The following is a 23,216-nucleotide window of genomic DNA, read 5'->3' as shown; positions in this document are numbered from 1 at the left end:
TCTGTGCTGTTCTTTCAGTTTCATTCATAGTTCCCTCAAGAGTCAAAAGGCTTTCATTTTGATGATAATGCCTACACTGTTCCTCTGGAATTAAAAAGTCTCTGTCAATAGGGTCCTTTGTATCGTCAGTGGAAAATGTGCCAAAAAGTCTCTAAGTCAGACAGATACTTTATGAAATCTCCATCATCTTATCTGATTAATAATTTAGTTTGTTTGGATAGTTTCACAACAAAATATCACTTGGTTGAATAGTCATATTCCAATGAGCAATTAACAGTCTGATCTACTTCATTCTAAGGTAGAAGTTAATTCTATCATATTTAGTAAATATTTGTTCCCAAATAAGTTTGTATAAGACTGAAACTGAGAAAATAGAGTGTTCTAGAACAGGCTTTTATTGTACATTAAATGTGCAGGTTGGAGGTGGTGATCGACATCATTTTCTGTGGGACCTGTATTTTCTCACTTCTATATGTCATCTTACAAGCAGGAATTCTTTATGGTTGGGAAGAAGTAACAGAACCATTTTTTAAACTTTCAGTGCTAGGTGTTCTTTTTAAGCAACATACCTTTTTCATATGAGGTATTTACACGAAGCTGAAAAAAATATATATGTTTCTTACCAATAGGAGAATCTATGATTATTATGTTTTTATTCTATTTAAAAAACCTTCTTTTTCCATTTGTATATTAAACATGTATTCCAGACCTTCAGCAGCCAACAGCAAAAAAACAGAACACTTTGAACTATTCTTAGAATTTAAAATAAAAAAACAGAAATCTAGAAAGAGCAGCATATTACAACTATACTAAAATATGTAAGATATTCAAAAGCAGATTAAAAACCTACATGTGAAAAATTAAATGCATTATAAAAAGAAAATGCTTTACTGAGGATTTTGGTTTAGCTTCTGGAAGGCCATTTATGATAAAATAACCCAGGCAAAATGTGAATATTCTCTCCAGACGAAGGCTGTAAAATTATCTGTGCTGATTTCAGAGTTCATCTTATCAACCTACATGAGTGGTGGCTAACCTTTTTGGGCTCCTGTGCCAAAAATTGCGCATGCACCAGCCCGCACACACTTGCATGCCAGCACCCAGACTGCAATGTGTGCCCCCCTCCCCATGCCCCCTGTGCATGCACGTGCAATTCCCCCCCCGCCACCCCCTTACCTGCACTGCGCTTCACAGGTGATTTTTTGGCTTGGTTTGAGGCCTTTTTGGCCTCCCAGAGGCAAGGCTTTTCAGGACGAATTATAGGCCTCTTTCATCATTTCCTGTAATACCGGAAGTGTTACTTCCTGTAATACTGGAAGTGACAAAATGGTCCTATAATGTGTCCTGAAAAGCCTTGCAGAGGCTTTTTCCAAGCCTCTGGGAGGCTGAAAAAGGCCTCAAACCAGCCAAAAAAACAGCTGTGAGGCACACGCATGTGCAGTGAGGTAAGTTTGCCTGCGGCTCGCGTGCCAGAATAAATGGCTCTGCATGCAACTTGTGCACACGTGCCATAGGTTTGCCATCATGGACCTAGATGGACCACTTGGTAGTTCTGCTGTGTTTTGAAATGAGCCTTCATGATCTGTGATTTGCCAGATCCTTCCCTGTATTAGCCAGCCTTGTGGGGTTGTGTGAGAAATTTGATCAATATTGATTTTTTTTGCTACTTATGTAGGACTTCATTGATGGAGATGAGAGAGAGAAAGAGAGTAGCTGAGTCAGGGGTGTTAGATAAAGCAAGACTGGTTATCTGTGATCTGGCTTTTGATCGGCATGATATGCAGGCTTGTCTTAAAGTATCTGATAGAAAGAACAGCTTTTGTTAATCTCTGTATAAACTGTGAAAACAGATCATTAATATCTGCTATTTAAACAACTGAAGCCAATACCATGGGACATCATAAGGGTAAGTAGAAAGAATTCACAAACCTTTTACATGGCTTAGGGGAAAAAATCATTTTGTATGAATATTGGTTTCTCTTTATTACAAAATTTCCAGACTTGTGTGCAGAAGGCAAAGTTGACACTTGAATAATTAATGTGAATAATGAACAATAGCATCACTTCCCTCTTACCTGTGTAGCTGAGAGATTTCATGGGAAAAGGCCTTATGGAGCAGAACTTAGATTCAAGCCCACTAATTAGTCTGCTGAGCTGGCTTTCAATGGTAGATGTTGTTAAAAGGCGATGGCAAATGAATTTGTTGATATTGATCTTTCCATTATAAAGGGGGACAAGACACGGAAAATGATCCGAAATGCTTGAGGGTATAGCATGAGCTTTCACAAGGCTTCTGTTCTTGTGTTCCACTTTTTGAGTAACTGCACACAAACAGGCTAAAAAGAGAGAATCGCAAACAAGTAACCACAAACAATTGCTACTATCTTTTGTGTGTAAGGAAAAACAAATAATTAGCTGTTGCTTTATGTGTCATGAAACTCAAGTGAAAGAGGTGGGACTGAAACAAGAGGTAAAATTAGGAACCACAATTGAAAGGGCACTCCTCTTATAAGTAATGAACTGATCCTAACTGGTCTTTCTTGTCCAGATGTCCAAATCTACAGTATAACCTCAGGGAACCCATATTCTCAATTAATAATTTATATCTTTCTATGATCATTCTATAACTTGCTACTTTCTATAAACTTGCTACTATCAAAACATTTTTTAAACATAAACAAACAAACCAATAAATGAGACACTCGCTTGCAACTGAAACAAAAAGCTTTTGGCTCTGCAGGGAATATAATGGCGAAATCTCCTGGATTGTCTCCATATTCCTTGATGTCATGAGAGATGTATCCTCTGAGACCAAAAGGCCATTACAATGTTCATAGATTTCTGTTGTATTCTTTCTCCAAGGCTAAAGGATACTCAAATAAGAATAAGAAAGCTCCAGCCTCCCACAACACTGGATTTATAGGTAGATTTAATAAAGATTGAATCCAAGGCTAAAACAAGGATAGTTACTTTTGGGTTACAACTGAATTTTTGACTTTGGTGCATCCCTTGGAAACATCCTGGAAACAAAGCAGAGCAAAACTTGCTGCAGAGTGGGCTTTCTCTCTCAAGGCTTATAGGAATGGCTAACAAGCATGGGATATGCTGCAGCAGAGCCTTATTGATATCACGATGCAGGAATATTGAAATAGGCTGCCTCAAATGTTATACTCAGAATTTGATTACACATTCTGCAGATAGTGTGATATTTCAGCTTATTTCTCCCTAAGTTTTGGAAGTGTTTACGCTGTCCTGTTTTAATATCGTCCCTTCAGAGGTTCTCCCTCCACTCTACTCCACTCAAGAAGTAACTTAAATGGATCATGTATGATTGAAGCATTGGCCTATTTCTTTCTGTACTGCCCCTTTTATAGGAAAATTGGTACCGCCATTATTGAGGTCTTAAAAGAAAAGTATCAGATATTCTAGATGATTATCCTTGCACATAAAGACTGAAATGATGTAGAGAGTCACAAATTTTTGTTTGGTAGTCAGCCTGTCTGTCATCACAATGTTTCAAGGGAAGAGTAGAAACAATGTGTTCTGACCCAAACCTTGTTCCAAGGAAACAAACACGAAATAGGGGGAACAGCAAAACCTTTGAATGATTCTTTACAAATTCTGTTCCTTCACGGTTAAAAGGTCATTTCAAACTAATTGTTTCTAATAAGAACGAGCCTTGTCAAGGTTGGAAAGGCTGCCAAGAATACTAGATAAAGTTACTAAAGTTACTATTTCAAACACAAAGAGTCTCCAAACACCAACCAAGATACTCCAAATGTCCACAAGGCTTGAGTACAAAAACTTCTTTGCTTCCTGCAAAGAACTCCGGTTTCTCAGCTGGCTTTTATCTCTTAAGGGAGGGGCCATTACCTTGCAGCCTTACTCCTGAGTCACCCATGCTGCTGCAGCTGCTCTTTTCTTCGAGCAGCCCTGCATGCACACGCACTGGGCACAGGCTCCTCGGGGACCTCTTCATCACTAATGTCAACCTCCACAATTTCTGAAGGCAGCATTCCACTCCCTGATGGTCTTGGCCCCATCCGTGCATCACACGCAGGCCCATCATCTGAGTCCTTGCTCTCCGAGACCTCAGCCATCCACACCTGCTGCCAGCAAACCACAACACAATGTGAAGATATAAAGGGGTTGCTATTATTCCATAGTATTGTATTTTGCACTGATTTTATGTAAAATCTCTTATATTTTTGTTATAATTTTGATACAGGCCTGAGATGGTAATAAAGATTATTGAGCATGGCCAAAAATTTGCTGCCCTTTTACATTTTTGGGTTGATTGAGAAATATTCTTAGTGCAGGAATTACAGCAGTGGTGGGATTCAATTTTTTTTACTACTGGTTCTGTGGTGTGGCTTGGGGACGTGGTGGGGGAAGGTTACTACAAAATCCCATTCCCTCCCCACCCCACTAACCTGCTTTCCAGCTCTGTTCTCCTGTGCAGGGCAACCAAAGATGACCCATCTGATCAGCTGGGACTCGGGAGGCAGAGAATAGATGGGGGCAGGGCCAGTCAGAGGTGGTATTTGATGGTTCTCCGAACTACTCAAAATTTCTGCTACTGGTTGTCCAGAACTGGTCAGAACCTGCTGAATACCACCTCTGAATTACAGATACATAATATATTAATTGTGCTTCTGTGATATCAAGTGTAAAGACACTTGTAGTCTACACAAGGACATTAGGGAGAGAAAAGTGAAAGAGGATGGAAATGGAGGTGAAGGTAACAATGGGGAAAATATTGAGTATTTTGCTATATTAAAATGTTGAGTTTGATCAAATTCTATGGAAATAGTGGGTTTGGGATAAGGGTATAAGGATGTGGTCCTTTGGGGTTTGAGCTTCTTCGGCGACAGACTGAAACCGCGTCTCTGTGCGGTTTCGATCTGTGCTCACTGCTGGAGCACCCCAAGCCGGCTGGTTTCGGGGCTAAGCCACCCCGTAGAGGTGGTGAAGAAGGGGGAGACTGCCTGCAGGGTTGAGGAGAGCCGCATCTCTCCTCCCCAGCTGGCCATTACTCCCTTTCCCGAAGGTGGTTGCAGTGGTGGTCAGAAATGGCCACCACAAAGAAGAACTCGACTGGAAAAGAATGTGCAGGAGGAAGATAAGAAAAGAAAGTTTTGGTTGACCGGGTCAAACAGCAAAAGCAACAAATAAGGTACCCTAGAACTGAAACTATTAAAAAAAAACCAAAGCATTGTTCCCTAAGAAGATTTCTAAGCTGTGAAAGAGAGAAAAGGGAAAGGATTTGGGTTTTTTTCTCCTCTTCCTATACTGACAGCTAAGAGACTTAAGCAAGAAATTGGAAAAAAATCCACTTTGACATTAATAGGCATTTAATGCTGAAAATAAAAAGTCAAAGGGATAATGGGATTAATAAAAAGTCAAAGGGATAATAAAGATTTCTGGATAATTAAAAGCTTTTGAAAACAGGAAAGGAGAGAAAAAGAATAAAAGGGCAGGATCTGGAAGGGAGGAGACTGCCTTGAAGTAAAAAGAACTTACAGCAAAATCTCAACAAGACTTCCAAAAGATACATCTTAACTGAAACATCGCAACAAAATAGTAAAACCCCAGGAAGAGAAAGTGTAAAAAGAAATAAGAAGAAACAGCTTGGAACTATTTGGATTACTTGGTGATCTGTGAATTCTTGGTTATTGCATTTGAATGACTAAAATCAATCGGGTGGTTGTTTGAAACTGTTTAAAATGGCTCCACTTTTAGAAGAACTGAAAATGGAACTTAAAAAGCATGAAGAAGATGCAGAAGAAAGGAGAGGTTCTTTTGGCTTCATATTTCAGTTTTTAGAAATGGAGATTTAGAACTATGAGAAACAACAAGAAATGCCTGAAGAACAAGAAGATTGCGACAAAGAAGAAGCCATCTTTAATGAACAAGTAATCTTAGGTGGGGGGGGGGGAGGAAAGGGGGGGGGAAGAGAATGGAAAGTTTAAGATTGGGAGAAACAACCCCCCAAAAAGAATAGAGTGAAAAATAAGTATAAAATTAGAAAGCAACAGAAGAGGGAAATGCAGAAGAGAGAATAAGAAGTAGAGAGACAAGGGGGTAAAAAGGGGAGGGAGAAGAAGAGAGGGAAGAAAGAAAGGAAAAGAAGTTATAAAGGACAGAAACAAAATATAGAGAAACAGGGCCTATTTAGAGATAATGGGTGAAAATCTAATGGAAAAAGGGATTCTGCAAAGGTACATAAGATAGTATGGTTATATTAGAAATAGAAATAATTCCAGAAAATATGAAACAATGTATGATTAAAAAATTTGATAAAATAACTATCGCAACTTAGTGGAATGTTTGTCAATAAATAAATGTAACAAAATGAATATTTAATGATTTACAAAACATATATGAAGAGAAATAAGGAAAAATAATTATGGAGATTATGTGTCTTTAAGGAAGTATGATATTTAATTGAAAAGAAATGTTAAAGATATTAAGACTTTAATGATTATTAATGATAGAACTGAATTGGAATGGAATGAGGGTTTATAATTACATATATTTATAATTTTTTTTAAAAGAATATAGTGTGTATTATAAGAATGTACCAAGCAGAATTCGATTGGAAGTTATGTATTATGTATTATATTAGGCCATAACCTTAAAGTATATGTTGAAGTTTAAATAAGAGTTGAATGGATATAATTAAAAGATATAAAGGTGTCATACTCCAATTAGTAACTACAGGAGAAAATTTGTTTAATGAGAAAAGATAATATGAAATTGAAACAGAACAAAGGTATAAATATAATGATTTGAATTGAGATGAGATAATCAAAATAAAATTGAGAAAATTAAAAGAGGGGAAAAACTATATAGAAAATGTAGAATAGTGTAAGATATGGAATAGAAGACAAAAATGAGCATGAAATTGAGTTTGTGTCTGTATAAAGAAGTTCAACCCGGGACCATGCTATTTTCAAAAAAGATGTTTTATTTGTATTTTGTGTATGTGAAAACCCAAATAAAACTTTATTTAAAAAAAAGGATGTGGTCTCTTGGAGAAATTCTAGAAGTTCTAGGCATAAGACTCAACAAAAATAAATGTTTTGTAACTACAAAATAAAATAAATGTTTTGTAACAAATATTTTATGCACTTGCACTACTTAATAAGCAAAAAAATGTTTGGATATATGTGAAGTAGCTTTGAAAAATCATGGGGAAATTCATGGAAGTTGATAAGGAAGCAACTCACAAATCAAATTCCATTTTGGATTCAAAGCAAAAGATAAAAGCAGTATGGAATCATTTTGATCTCATGCAAATCATGAAACATATAAAAATTATTTTGATATAAAATCAAAGCTTGAAGGCTGACAAAAGACCAGAGAGAAGACTACAACAGTCAAAACTACAAAAGGTATTATGAAGATGTGGATTTGTTGCGCTCCATTGTGACAGGTGTCTCTGATATAAGGCACCAATACAAGCAGGACCAAGGCCTGTAATTCTAGACAAAGACAGGACCTGGACAGAAAATTTTTTTAATGCTCAGTGGATCAAATCCAAGATTTAGCGATCCTGCCTTGAGAAAAATAGCTGTCTCAATATTATTTGAGTTTTCAAGTTAAATAGGTAAGATGAAAGCTTTACTCCTTAAATTTTACTAGTTAACAGGCTGGTGCTGTGTATACAATTGTTGGCTCCTCTTGAACAGAGATGATTAAAATTGTGAAATTATGGGATGGGGCGAAGGGAAGTTCTCAACTCTTTTCCAAACCTTTCAGGATTCCAAGGCAAAGTTAACCAAGTTTGGTAGCAGAGGCACCTCTATGACAAAGAGTGAACTCATATACAGTAAGTAGAACAATTTGCAAAGGACCACAGAAGAAGAAATACCCTTTTCAGAGGTGCTGTTATGTAAGAACGGTAATTTATCTGCTGAGTATCTTCTGAGGGTATAAAGAGAAGGGAATTTGTCTTTGTAATGGAGAAGAGAAAATGAATACTGAACATCTATAGCAGAAAACCTAGAAAAAGAGTTATTTTTGGAGAAATTAGTTCAAGGGGAGTTTTAGGATCTTTTCTCTCTCAAGAAACAGATAAACTGTTTGGCAAGCTATTTTTGAAATTTTCTCGGATTTGAAATTTTCGCAGGAACTAGTTTTTCAAGGACAGTTGATGTGTTGTCCAAGTTGTTCATAATCCTTATTCTTACACAGTAATTAAAATCATCTATATTAATATAATGCTTAATCTCAAGGTCATTTCATTTTATAATTGCTTATTTTTTTTATGTAGACCGGCAGGGTTCAACTCAGGATCATGCATTAAGTGGAAAGTTGGTTCTGTATTAATTAAATTTGGATTTAATTTTAAGCCAAATTACCTCTCAGGAAGGTATAATACAACCAATAAATAATCATATAATTTTATTCATGACATTTTGGAATCGTTTTCTTTGCTGCAAAACATTTTAAAATTATTTTCTTATGATAAAAAGGAGGAGGAGGAGGTGAGGGTTAACACCCTGGGAGAACCAAACTTTTGGATATGATTTAGGATTTGGATTTTAATTAAAGTGAACTGCCAAATGTAGGAATATTTGACATATTGTCCTTGGTGAATGTGCTTGTGCTTGTTGCTGTGCTTGTCTTTTTCTCATTATGTGCAATCATATTGAGTTACTAAGAGAAAATTACTTTCTATTTTGGTAAACTGAATTGTGGTTCCAAATGGACTGTATGACAGATACTTAATTTGCAATATATTCCCTGGTGAAATTAAAAATTCAGATGGTTGAACTGAAGCCTGCTTCTTAAATTGATTATTGTCAGTGTGTTAACAAGCTGCCCATTATCTGACTGGTAAGCCATCTACTAAATTTTTTACCAGAGATTTTGACCACAGTGTATTTGTATGTGTATTGTGTGTGCATTTGTATATATGTGTAGGGTATTTGGAATGTTTTTTCACTTATCAGATAAAGGGAGATAATGCTGATTACCCATTATGACCCATCATAATGGAGAGCCATACAAGCAACCATGTTCCATCAGGCAGAATTTTCTTTATTAGTCCATTTTAAGCTCTGTCAATACAATTTGTTCAGGTGTAGAGATACTTGAGAGATTTTGAATTTGATTTTCAAAACTCTCTGAAATAAGAGACTCCAATGGGTTGGACGAGCTATGAATCAAATAGGAAGATGAACTCTTAAATTATGTTATATCAAGGTAGACTTGGGAGTCAAAGCAGGACACGGCAAAGGTTGGAGTATTACTATCTGCCAGTAAAATCAAAGCCAAAAGCCATTCAAGGTTCTTCTTTCATTAACCAGAATTTTATAACATTTAATTTGTCAGGGAAATTATTTCGGGTTTCTGTATAGGGAATTGGAAATTCCCAATACAATTTTTTATTTGCCCCCAAGCAATCTTAAAGCATCAGTGTTCCAACCATATTTTAATAACCCATGAAAAAGTCTAATCCATCGATAAGAATATCTGCAGTTTACTATGTTTGCTACCATTAAGCTGGGTAGACTCTGGAAAAAAAATGATAAATGCTTTTCATCTTGATTTGTCATACTATTGCAGTAATCTTTTTGATCCTGTCCCTCAAGCTTATTCACTGTCTTACCTTTGCCAAGCATAATCATTTTTCTAATCCATTACCTGTTTCAACCATCATATGCCCAAAGGGTGTTTCTACTTGTTGATCACTGCCACAAGGGATCAGTCAGCCTTTATTTGATCCAACGTAGATTTATTGATATTCTCACAATCTATCATAGTCTTAGCTTAATAATCAAAGGCATAGCTTAATTCAGAGGCATCTGATTTTCTCTCAGTATTTCTCATGGTCCAGATTTCACAAAAATCCTCTGACACACTGGAAGGACCATTTCATTAACCATTCTGATTTTTTTCTTGTAGTTGAAATGTATGTAATCTTCACAGTTTGCCTAAATTTGTCACAACAATTAGTTGTTTTTGCATATGAAGTAGTTTTAACATATTCCACATGCTGGCATGATGTACAGTCAAACTGTAGGTTGTGCCATTCCTGGGAAGTGTTGTCATCGAATTTATGAGGGAGACACAATTGAGTGGTGCTTGTGTATGAAAATCAGGATCCTTGCAGTCCTCCTACATTGCTTGGGCAAGATGAATCTGGCCTTCTGTGCAAAGTCTACAGAAAGCTGAATTGTTGTCAGAACTTGTTCCCATCGTCTTGATTGTCCAAGCAAAGTGCACAACAAATTCTAAATAGGCTTCAGCTTTGAGTGTGTAAGTCTCATAGCCTAAACATCCACAACTGCAACCGAGATCTGTGCACGTTATTGATGAGCAAACACCAACCTATTCCTTATACCCTATAAATTATTAGGGAGGTAAGGAAGAGATATTGTATCTGGTGCTCTGGAAAGGGTAGTATGGCCCAAGGCAGGTTGCAGAATCTTGCATCTTATTCTGAAAACTAGAACATTATTTAGAAAAACTTCACTTAATGTATGTTAATGTACTTAATGTATGTGAAGCTGGTATAATTTGGAAATGTATTTCAAATGTCCAGTTGTTCACAGATGTAAACAAAACTGTTTCTTTCTTGTAATAAATGGGTCTGGCAGAGCCCTCTATCCATTACCCTTGTTTCTGATGCTACTCCTTTTTAAAAACTATTATGAATCTTTTATCTCCATATATTTGGAAGGACATGAGGATTCTAGCATTAGAAATGTAAACTACACAAGAATGAAAATGGCCAATTCTTTTTAATTGGACTCTAGATAAGAGTTACTTCAAACATAAGCCTTCCCAAGTGTTCCATCTAGGTACTAATCAGTCCAAATCTGTCACATCATGTGTCTTCAGACTGTGGTCTGCATTCCTGCTGTTGCACAACCAATAGGATTGGGCGAATCAATCAATACAGAACATCTGACAACTCTGTGCTTGTTTCCAAAGATGTCAATGTTTAATGTTGTGCTTAAATTCCATGGAAACAGGGGAGCAAACTGAGGAAGAATTGATTAGAGGATGAATGTATTTCAATGTTTTATGTCGGTTCCTGGGTATAGATGCTGTTTCTCACTAAAGTCTTGAGTTCTGTTAAGTATTTAGAGGTCAGAACAATAAAATGAGCCTACAATCAAAACCCAAACATTCAATTGGCTTGCTTACACTAAAGCTAATTACAGCAGATGGTATCTTCTGGGAATAGGAAACTTACAGAAGGAGCTTTTCTCTAGTTACAGTAGCGTGAATAACATGAAGCCACTTACCAGCTGGTGTTTCTCCTGCTTCCAATATATCCAGTATTATTTTTCTGAATCTGCATATTGCTATTATAGCAGCCACTAAGACATGGTTCAGGGGAACCTAAATTAAAGGAACAAGCATTTTTTCAAGCTAGAATAAAGGGATGAATACTTATATTTTACAAACATGAAGGAAAATACTGTTGCAATGGTTTAATTTCTTTTTGATGCGTGTGATCTTAAAAGACAAGACTGAACTTGTGTAACACCGATCTTTGGAACAGCATCTGTATATTGACTCATAGCAAGCCTGTATTTGAATTTATCGAATGCACTTATTCATCTATTCATTTGCTGACTTCATAGCATAACTTGACTCTGAAGCTCTCTTAATGGGAATTTTAGCTCCATTGACTGGGGTTTATATTTGAGAATACGTAGTATCCAGCAATATATCTCGTAATGAAGTCAAGCGGCGGGAGATGTTTCTGTAGCACCAAATGTTTGAAAATCAGGAAAGACGGATTTGAGGAATTATGCAAAGTGGAGAAAAAGATACTTGAAAAAAAAATTAGATACATGACAATATTTTCCCCTTTTCTATCACAGCAACAACAGGACAGTGGAAATGACTCAGCTTTGTCAGATGTTCACTGTTTGCTTCTTAGAATCAGCTTACCTGAGTTACATGACAAAGAATATTGTCTAAACAATAGGAACTATAGAAGTTCTTGCAGTTGATGAAATGGCCTGGTGAATCTCTAACTGGGGTGACTGAGAAGGATGAATTGACATGATGGGAGAATCAGAGATGGTTGGTTGTTTATGCTTACAATTGGTATGTCCAGCAGTGGGATTTAAAAATCCCAGCAACTGGTTCTCTGCCTGGTTTCTGGGTGGGCGTGGCCTACAGGATTTTCCGGAAGGGCCGTTTTTTGCTCTCCCAGAGCCTCCATGTGGACCCTGCACTTACCTGCATCCAAAACGGGCCAGACTCCTGAGACGGGGGCGGGGGGGGGGGGGCAGGCCTAGCCGGTTTGGTGAACCAGATGTAAATTTAACATCCGGTTCGTCTGAACAGGCCCAAACCAGCTGAATGCCACCCCTGGGTATATCTGCAATTGAAGGCATTTGGGACTACCTGGAAGCCAATTGGATAAAAGCTTAAGGCTGTTAAAAAGATTTTTACCAGATTAAATAATCTTTGTGGACCCTTGGAGAGAGACTTGCATTTACAACACATGTTGGAATTCCATAATAAGGCAGATTTGGATTCATACATTCAGAAGGTTTGGGAAAGCCCTAAATGATGGTAAAGAGGCACGTGAAGCTTTGGGTAGAAATAGATTTATCTGGTCTCTGTAGATAATTGGGGCAGGTCTTCAAAATGGCATTTACAATCAAAGAAGGAAACTTGAATCATCTCCATTTGTTGTAATGGACAAACCTTTGCGGGCTACAGTCCACTAACATATATGTGTGGGTTATTATAATAAAATATATTAATACAACATGGCTTATTATAATGCAATATCCTTGCTTCAAAATGTAATTCAGTAGTAAGGAATGTTTATGTGTATGAGCCAAAATCTTTTTATCTTTACATCTCACTGATGATAATACCACACTTTACATACAATAAAAGAGATCATGGCGATAATTCTTTGATTTACTATCCAAAAATGTCAGCCAGAACATTACAGTGCTTCCTATCAATCTTTTTAAACTCATTATTTCAAATCTTTATTTTGCACAATAGTTTCTCTTACAGGAAGCACACGGTCAAGATAAAATTGTCATTCATACTATTTGTCTAAAGTGCCTAAATTCTATTTTCTGTATGTGACAAAAAGCAACAAAAATATGTGTACATCTGCTACATTTGATAATGATACAAATTAATTATGAACAGAAATTTGAACAATTAAAAATTCTGGGAAAAACATGGCATAATCCATTAGAACAAGGCTTTTCCAGGCTGACAATTAACTCTAGTCCTTAAGTGATATGCTGAGGGCCAAATCTCCAACGTAGTTGAACTAATACTACCTTTTACTTGGCTTTAAATACAAATACAAAAAATTATTACCATCAAGCCCTGTTTTTAAGTAATCTCTTCCCATCATATTAAAATTTACATTTTATTAATTAATCATTTTGCAGTTGTTATCACCTCTGGAGCCCTGCTTTTTGTAAACAGAATATGATATAAACCTGTGTGGTTTTGTGTTTTTTCAAAGTATTGTGTGTGTGTTTTTTCAAATTAGTTTCCAAAATGCCCTCTTATGTGGAAAAATACATTTGTGATCATTTTCCCACTTTGTTTATTTTAGAAATTCAAGATTTTTAATTACCTGTGGATTCTTAAGAGAAGGTGGAAAAGGAACCACGGTCCTACAAGACATAGAATTTCACCCTCCATCTGTCAGTGAACCAAACTGTCTGAGTAATACAGATAGCACACAATCAAGAACTTAAGTCCTGTTCTTTGAAGATACCATGTGAACCTGTCGTGGGATTATTCTATTTCTATAGAATGCTGTTTAGACCTCCTGCTGCCACAAATACATCAGAATGTCTCAGACCCATGCAACAATCTTGTCAGATTCTCCTGCGATTAACAACTATAAAAGAGATGTCTCACCTGCACGAAGCTTACCTGCATGGTCGGGCAAGTTGCTAGATGCAGTGGAGAAGACTTCTGAAGGTGTTAGTTCACAAAAGAAAGAAAGATTATGTGCTCAGCATCAAGAGAAAGGGATCAACACCCAGGAGCCTGAAAACAAAGAAACTTTCAATGGTCCTTCCAGTCTTCAGGATTCCTTTCACTCCCATTTTAGTTTCATCCAGCTCTCGCTAAATTCAGCCTCTGAAGCTGCTGCAGGTGAATCAGGAAGTAGGGAATCTAAAGAAATTGTGCAGTTAGGTGGAATAGAGAAAACAGAAAATATTAATTTTCATCTATCTGGAGAAGTCCAAAGAATTTCACGAACAGAATTGTGGGCGTCATGTAACTCCTTGTGCGATGAAGTTGGGACCTGTCCCTCGGAAGCTGCAGAAGATGACATTTTGCAGGTCTGTGGGACCCTCTCACCTTTCCATGCAAATAATGCATTCTCTTCTTCCACGGACTCTTTAGACGCAACATCTGCTGATTCTTCAGTGACTTCAGGCTATGAGAGTTGTGGCGTTGCTAGTGACCACAGTTGGGATTTTCTGATGAAGGAATATGAACCAGTACTACAGGAATGTTTGTTGGGCAATCGTCGTTTAGTAAAGGTTTGTACTTTTTTTGGTCATTTTGTGTGATAGAATTTTAAGTAAGTATATACATTCAATATAAAGCAAAGGTCCCCAAATTTGGCAACTTTAAGATTTGTGGTCTTCAATTCTAGGAGTTGAAGTCTACAAATCTTAAACTTGCCAAGTTTGGAGATCTCTGATATAAAGCAATGCAATAACTGTTGTAATGCTTATTTTGGGGGATGTTTCTACTGAGAACTTGAGAAGATGCCTATGAAGATATTGTTGGATGGTTATAACCAGTAAGCAAAATAAGTTGCAGAAGTACAGAATTACATAGTTAGTAGTTGGAGGTCTTCTGCTGAAGCAGGAATCCATATATCATTCTGGAAAAATGGCTGTCCAATCTCTTCTTAAAAACCTCCAGTGATGGAGCACCCAAAAGTTTCTTAATGCTTCTTTGCCTTCCAAATATCTTGAACCTTTCTATTCTTTCCACCAAAAGTTTACAATATTTGCTGCCCTTCAATCTCATTTTAGTTTTCTCCCATTCTCCTTGCTACAATTTTTTCTCCATTGCTCTCACCTACCCAATCTTTCAGAATACCACCACTGCAGCAGGTGAGCCTTAACTAAATGCAATTAATTAATTTTTAATTTAAGATTTCCTAGCTGAAGCCTACAAATTTCAAGATGGGTAAAATAAGCAATCTGCGATGTGTTTGATTTTTTTTCCAATTTGGGAATCATGGGAAACTCATCTGATTTTCGTATCTTCATCTAAATATAGCCGGTCATTATATCATCATGTCTCTTCTGAGTGCTTTTGAATTATGTATGATGACTGTGCAATGTGGGGTGACAGAAGTGTCTTCAGAAATGGATGGGCCAAGTGGAATGAAATCAAAACTTTAGAATTGTTGTGATCATATATACAATGCTTAGGTCACAATTTTTCAAAGCAGCATAGAAGAATATAGCTCATGATTTTTTTAATTGATACAGATAAAATCCTTGATGAGAAAACTTCAGAAGCTTCAGGAGAAAGCAGTAGCTGAGGAGGACTATGAGAAAGGTATGTTTCTGACAACCAGTTGCTGCTATAAGTTGTGGATGGGCACAACTCAGAATTTACCCCTGGCTCAGGTGGGCTCACATTATTTTTTTTATTTGCCCAACAGTTACTCAAGGTAGGTTTAAGGAGAAAATGGCTTGTCAATTCCAGTGTCATCTCAATCTAAGTTCTCTGTGCCTCAGTAGTAAGATCCTTAGCATGTGAAAAAACATTTTTAATTGCATCATAGTTATTCTATTTTAGTTCATATGCATATATGTAGTGGACTCAAATTAAAAAAGCCTTGTTTTGGAACTAAGAGCTAGTAAGAGGCAGGGAAAGGCTGATATCCATTTGCACCCTCAAAAAAATAGTTGCTGTGCTGTTCTAGCAATGGGACAATCTGGCAGAATGAATAAACTGTAAGTCTCATTCAAACCTAAAGGCTACTGGTATCAGAACCATAGTCTGTGTACTTGATACTCTGTAAAGGGATATTTCAAATAACTTAGATTCTGATTACTTTCCAAAAATAATTATCATCTTCTAGATGAATGAATGGGAAACTGCAGAAGGTAGATTTCTTCTCCTTAGCTATTCCTATTTCTAGATCTAAATCCATGTCTATTTGTGCCACCAGGAGTCCATTGTCTTTGCATGATCCTTGGGAGGATGTTGAGTTTTTCTATTTTTCAATGGCAGTCATTTGCATTAAGGAATCTCATTTCTATTTGTAGTGAAAATTCATGTTAAAAAGTGGTTCTATCTAATACAAATATCTGTTTGGATCAAAATTATGCCTTAATTTTCACAATTACCTTTGGCGCTTCATTTTTCCTGCATCTCCAAGACTGACAAATGTGTCAGTATTCTGACATTAAATTTTTATGCATTGTTTTATTGGTAGATACCAATAAGTGGTTAGTTTTTCCTTACCTTTTAATCTGCTTACTTCTTTTTCTTCCATTCTCCTAATGGATATTTGGGTATTCTGCATTACAGGAGCAGAATTCTCAAAATGGTTTATGAAATCCACACTTTGTTTTCAAAGTGCTTTTTTTTTTTTTTACAGAACAGAACGAAGAATTAAAATGTTACCTTATTTTCTATATTGTTTGAACTTTCTTAATTTTTTTGTTACATGTTTAACTAACTTGTTTAAAATAGCGAAGTCACACTTGGAGGAAAAACTGTAAATAAATGTATGAATGGATCATTTACCATTGCACTCTTTTGTGCAAACTGCATTGACACAATTTTCCTCTTACTTTTCTTGAAGAGTAATTCGTCATATAAAATACAAAGCTAATTAATTCACCATATAAAATCAGTAAATAACCTGGCTGCATTTAGAAAACCTGTCAGATTTTTTTTTCTTTTGCAAAATGAGCAGAAGCAAACTCTTACATAGCTATTTTCTTTCTTTTGGTAAACATTCATTCCCTTATCAGACTAAATGTGCATAATAGATTTCTACCAGCATTTCCCCATCTTAATAGTTTTCCATTTGTTCTCCATCTTAGGAACATTCTATGAAGAAGTTCACCTATTTGTTCTAAATTTACAATTTATGTAAAATTTGCAATTAATTCCTATTTTTTCACATCAAAAACAACTACCTTCATCTTTGATAACATCCATGCTCCTTATTTTATCACAGCTTCTATCTAATACTTTTTTTTGCAAACCATTCACATTCAAAGCTAATAACTTACTGTATACAAAATATGGGTACCTTGTCTCTAGTCACCAGAAGCATTACTTATAAATTTACTCATAAATACATCAAGCAATGAAGGAACATCACTTATTTTTGTTTTATTCTGTGTTCAGTGTTGCACACTGGCAACTGCCACAGCCATAGCATTTTTCAACATTTTTATAGTTTTATTATTTCCTTTTTTCTTTTCTTCCTAAGCACTAACTTTAAAAGCATTTATTCTTGTTCCACTCTTTAATATATCAGTATTACTTCCTACAAAATTTTAAAGTACTTCCTTCTCCGATCCGCTCATTTCGGTTCCATCCCAAATAATTCCCTTTTCTTCTTAGGACATGGTTACTTGCACTACCATTTTTGTAGTAGTACCAGATCATGTATAGAATACATAAAAAGGATCTATCATGTGTTGGTTAAAAGGTCTCTTAGCTTCAAGGCAATCTAAGTCAAACCAATTCTCTGTGTGAAAAATCTGATCTCTAGTCTTTGGGCTGTGGCTGCTTTAACAGCAGGCTGAAGGAGCTGGATTACGTTAAACTGATGGCTTGAAATTGGCTCCCCAGAGCTGGATCAGATTTTAAAATGTTAGAAATCATTTCTCCCAGTTGGGGTGCCCATTTCATTGGATAAGGCAAAAGTCATTTTCCTCCATGATAACAGAGGTCAAATCAAGAAATATAATACATTAGGAACCTGAATAAATAAAACTCCTGGAAAGTGTTCACCACTTGCTATAAAAATATTCTGAATAAAAAGTGTTTTTTTTTAAGTTGTTATATAATCTATTAGGGAGGCATCAGAGTCAAACCAAAATACAAAAATTCTGTTGGATAATCAGCAAGCATGGAATCATTTAACAAGTTTAAATTCAGATTATTTGGAGAAAAGACAAACATTTCTCAAAATATCCTTATAATTTCATCATTTTTATTTTATCTTTGTTCACTTTGCTGGTGTACTTTGATTAGCCTTTTTCACCCATGTCCATAACATTTTGTTTTACTTCCATTAAAATTTGTTCTGCATTTTCTGTTTCAAGCTTCATGTTTCTTGCTTTCTTTGACATATTCTTTGTCATTTTTTAAAAAAATATTTTTTTATTATTCTTTTTCACATTTTACAAATCTTAATCTTAATATTAATGGTAAGTGACATCATTATTACATATAACAATTTCATATAAATATATACATTTATATACATTCATATACATTTATCTATAATTTTCTTATCTCCATTATCCTTATTTCGATTGTTCAACCATTTATACCAATTGTCCCAAACTTTGTAATACTTCAACTCTTTTTTTATCCTTTAATTTTAATGTAAGTTTATCAATTTCAGCACAATCTAAGATTTTTTGAATTACTAATTCCTCTGAGGGCGTGTTATTTTGTTTCCAACATTGTGCAAATGCTATCCTCGTTTCTATCAATATATGTAGTAGAATATATTGAATCTTTTTCCTATATTTTCCTTTAATTATTTCCAACAAGAACAATTCTGGTTTAAACTCTATCCAATCTTCCACTATTTCTCTTTGACATTTTTCTATCTATGCACATAATGTAGTATTTTACTTTCATCCTCAATTTTGTGTTATATATATACGCGCAACACACAGATATTGCATATCCTCTTTTAATTTACAATTTCATTCTTTTCATTCTTTTTATCTTTCCATTTAGTACCTTCTGTGACACTCTGTAATATAATTCCAAGCAACTTCTACTTCTTCTTCTCCTCCACCCACAAGATCCATTTATTAAGCACCCCTATACGTTTACTTTCTTTCATTATAAAATTGAAACAAACCATTCCTTTCTATGCATTGCCTTCTCAATTACACGAATTGAACATGAATAGACTGAGGCTTAAACCATACATGCAAAACAAATGGGTCTTTTTCTGAACATATACTCTCCATAATCCTAAATAGCCTAAACATGTCTTCAATATTCTTTTGTTCCCACCCTCCTATTCTTGTCACCCAAAGAATGACTTTCTCACTGAGTTGTGTTCATCCTGAATGTTGCATTTTCTTCCCAAATTCATCATTGGTTTTCCATTATGCTGACTGGTTCACAGGAGTGTAACATGCAACTATTATCACCCTATATATTTCTACTTTCTTTTGCTCTAACAATAATCTAGTTGGTACAGATTCTTATTTTTGACCTGTATCCTTTATGATGGAGTCTATATTTTTATTTCCTAGCATATTCATATACATATTCCATGGGATCAGACTACTTCCCTTCAGTTACATTCTTCCTCTTCCTCTTAGTTTCACAAACATACAACAAAACTTTTCCCTTTCCTTTTGGTAATTCATGCTCCTTAGCACTCAATCCTTTTCTCTTCCAAGTTGTAATTCTCCATTTGCCTCAATCTTCATCAGATATCCATAATCTTTTTGTCCAATTGAGACTTTCATATCTTGTTTGTGGAAGATTTTTAAAAAAGGTTACCAATTTTAGAAGGTATAATCCCTGCCAATGGAAAAGACCATTTTGGAACACTTCAGAGAAGTGTCCCTTTTTACCCCAAATGAAGTCATGGCATTCTGTGCAAACTAAGATTTCTACCATAGGTACTACATTTCCGCCTAAGATATTGTTGCCCACATCTTGCAGAGTACTGATATACACTTTGGATATCGGTACGTACCATTTGTTAATTTAATTTCTTAGGAAACTTATTTTATCCTAAGAGTGATTATATTACTTAGAGATTGAATTAACCTACTTCCATGAATATTTATGACAATTAAAAGAGGGTATATAATCAGCACACCCAAAATATTTTAATAAATAAATTGCTTGATTAGACGTTGGTAATTCTTTATTTGATTATATTAAAGCTGCTCAGAGTCTCCTCAAATCATGAAATGAGTGGCATATAAATTTAATAAATTACACACACACACACACACACACACACACACACACACACACACACTGTGTGTGTGTGTGTGCACATGCTCATTTGTATGCATATATCTTCTTTTTTCAGTACTGGACATGGCTTAATTGAAATGAATTTCACATTATCATGCTGAACAGTGCCCATGAACTCAACAATAATTTGTGTAACGGTTTCAATCTTTTCCCTGGGCTTAGCTTCTTTGGAATATAGTTGAATTTTTTCATATGCATATATTTTCTTGCTGTAGTATATGGAATTCATAGCATAGGGAGAAATTGATTTTTCTGCTCCTTCAATTTTAAATACAATACATTTCATACATTTTCTTGGCAAGTAAAATTCTATTGGAAAGCAGTAACAACATTTTGCCTTGCTTAGCATAGAGGAGATTTTTTTTTCTGATGTCCAAGGATGTTGGAATGTTGTCATGGTTCATTATTCATGACAGAATTTGACAGCTCCAAGGTTAAACTCACCACTTAGATTTTTTTAAAAGCAGAATTTCTGTGGAAGGTACTTGGAAAAAGTAGTTTGCATTTTTATATCAACTCAAGGAAGCTTATGCTTTTAGAGGGCATACATATTTAAACATTTTCTTTTCACTTGGATTCTGACAATAAATGGATCTTAAAGAGCTATTATTTAAGTGTGGGATATTTGTTAGATTTTATGCCAGAAATAATAATAGTTAAAAAGATTGATTACAGTTGCCAGAAAGCATGGCTTTGTATTTACTTCATGAAGGAGGAATTATACAAAACAATACATGCATGCATCTGAGCCAAATTTTTGGGGTTTTGCATAGCACTATTATTTATAGTTTCTTGACTCTTCCTTCACCCACTTTCTTTTTCAAATAAAACTAATCAAACAACCCTTATTTGTACCCTATTGTTCTGGCTGGGAAATTCTTTATAATCAGGTTTTTTTTTTAACAGTCGGATTCTATTATGAAATGCTTCGGCAATACTCTAATGATAGGATTTCTGGCCATAACCACTTTGGGGACAAAAATACCATCTTTTAATTTCTTTTAATTAGAGAGAGAAAGAGGGAGAGAGAATATGGATGAATGAATGATAATATTAGTCTTGTAAAAAAATTAGTGGTTAATATCTGGCAATACATAAAAACAAAACGGTTATGATTTATATGCTGCCCTGCTGCTTCAGTTTTGAGGTTAAAAACAAATGGCAGGTCTGCTAGTGAGGAAGAAGCTGCATAAGGAAAAAAATAGGAAAAATGTTAATATATATTGCAGCACTTATTGTCTGATTTAAGGAGAGGTTAGCAATAGCACTTAGACTTCTGTACTGCTTCACAGTGCTTTAGCCTCTCTAAGCTAAGAGTCAGCATATTGGCCCCAACAATCCGGATCCTCATTCTACTGATCTTGGGAGGATGGAAGGCTGAATCAACCTTGAGCCACTGAGGATTGAACCCCTGGCAGTCAGCAGAATTAGCTTGCAATACTGCATTCTAACCCTTCTAACCATTGCGCCAGGGGTGGGATTATATTGGTTCAGTAGAACCGGTTGTTATGATTCTCCGTAGTTCAGAGAACCAGTAAATTGGACCTCTAGCTGGCCTCGCCCCTCTGCACCCACTTCTCCGCTCCCTGCCCAGTCAGTCCCTATCGCACATGCGCAACATCATGCACATGTGTGACATGCCTGCAGTCTGCTTTTGGCCACCTGCCAGACCAACCATTGCTGCCTGAGAGGTGCCCTGAAAGGGAGGGAGGAAACTCCTGGGGCTGCTTCCCGCAGCTGTGCTGTTGCCCCCTGCCCCAGCCATCCCCACCATGGTGCTCCGAAAGGGTGGATGGGGAAATGTCCTGGGGCTGCTGCTTTCTTCGTTCTCCCACCTCCCGCTGCTCTGGAGCTCGCCGGATCGGTTCGTCCCAGACAAGGTGTGTGTGTGTGTGTGTGTGTGTGTGTGTGAGAGAGAGTGTGTGTGTGTGAGTGTGTACATGAGTGAGAAGAGAAGGAAGGAAGGAAGGAAGGAAGGAAGGAAGGAAGCAAGCAAGCAAGAAAAAAAAAAGAGCAAGAAAGGAAGAGCATGAAAGAAAGAGCAAGAAAAAAAGAGGAAGGGAGAGAAAGAAATAAAGAAAGAGAAAGAAAAAGAAAGAAAGAAAAAGAAATAGGAAGAAAGAAAGAGAAAGGAAGAAAGGAAGGGAGAGAAAGAAAGAGAGAGAGAAAGAAAAACAAATAGGAAGAAAGAAAGGTAAAGAAATAGGAAGGAAGGGAGAGAAAGAGAAAAAAAACTCTGTGCTATGATTTTTAATTGTTCCATTATTTATCATATATTAATGTTTTACACTGTCCCTACACCTAGACAGATTTTACTGTCTTTCTTTTGCCCAGATATTTTTCAGGGTTTACATGTCTATAGTCCAGAGCATAAATACGTGTGTGTTTAACAGAGTTGAAAGGGACTGTGGAGCTCTTCTAATCCAACCCCCTGCTCAGGCAGGAAAACTGAGGATGCCAAACTCTGAGCAGAGGTCCTGGGAACGGTGTCAGAATAACAGAATAATACTTAGAAGGGACCTTGGGGGTAACCCTATACCATTTCAGAGAAATGGCTGTCCAGTCTTTTCTTAAAAACCTCCAGTGTTGGAGCACCCAGAACTTCTGGTGGCAAGCAGTTCCACTGGTTAATTGTTCTCACTGTCAGGAAGTTTCTCCTTAGTCTTAGTTTGATTCTCTCTTTGTTCAGTTTCCATCCATTGCTTCCTGTTTGCCTTCTGGTGCTTTTGAAAATATATTGCCCCCCCTCTTTCTGGTAGCCCCTTAAAAGCCAGTTGCCTATCACACTCTTGAGCAAAGCATTCAGCCATTTCCTCCTTTCAGTAGTCCATGAAAGTACATCTACAGTACATAGATAATAAAGTCAAAAAAAGGTGAACAACATTTTTACAGAACTATAGATAAGTTGAGGCTGGGTGTGACAAGGAATGGCTGGGAGGGGAAGGGCCAGGTGAGGCACCCCTTGACATGAGTGGCATTGAGTTGGCCACACCCACCCA

At 36.3% G+C, this 23,216-nt stretch overlaps 1 protein-coding gene and 1 long non-coding RNA gene across 4 annotated transcripts in view; one reads left to right on the top strand and one right to left on the bottom strand.

The window, feature by feature from the left end:
• LOC148132861 (uncharacterized) overlaps positions 1-13,674 on the bottom strand; it is a 28,589-nt gene extending 14,915 nt beyond the window's left edge. Inside the window, exons 1-2 of the long non-coding RNA XR_015750051.1 lie at positions 13,595-13,674; positions 11,265-11,361 (exon numbers count right to left, since the gene is read on the bottom strand). This is a non-coding gene — a long non-coding RNA (uncharacterized LOC148132861). The remainder of the gene's footprint in view (positions 1-11,264; positions 11,362-13,594) is intronic.
• The window catches only part of DISC1 (DISC1 scaffold protein), a 152,817-nt gene that overhangs the window by 3,624 nt on the left and 125,977 nt on the right, over positions 1-23,216 (top strand). For 2 of the 3 annotated variants that reach the window (XM_026669446.2, XM_087967950.1), the window contains exons 2-3: positions 13,574-14,519; positions 15,489-15,558. In XM_026669446.2, the coding sequence (XP_026525231.2) occupies positions 13,815-14,519; positions 15,489-15,558 (775 nt within the window). In that variant the 5' untranslated portion in view covers positions 13,574-13,814. The remainder of the gene's footprint in view (positions 1-13,573; positions 14,520-15,488; positions 15,559-23,216) is intronic. The other variant, XM_087967947.1, reaches the window with a different exon arrangement.

This window comes from Notechis scutatus, chromosome 1, assembly GCF_049901735.1.
Source record: "Notechis scutatus isolate UNSWTSFEM ecotype Mainland chromosome 1, rNotScu1.2, whole genome shotgun sequence".
Lineage (NCBI taxonomy): Eukaryota > Metazoa > Chordata > Lepidosauria > Squamata > Elapidae > Notechis > Notechis scutatus.
Note: the sequence above shows the minus strand (reverse complement) of the source record. Positions and strands in the feature narration are given on the sequence as shown.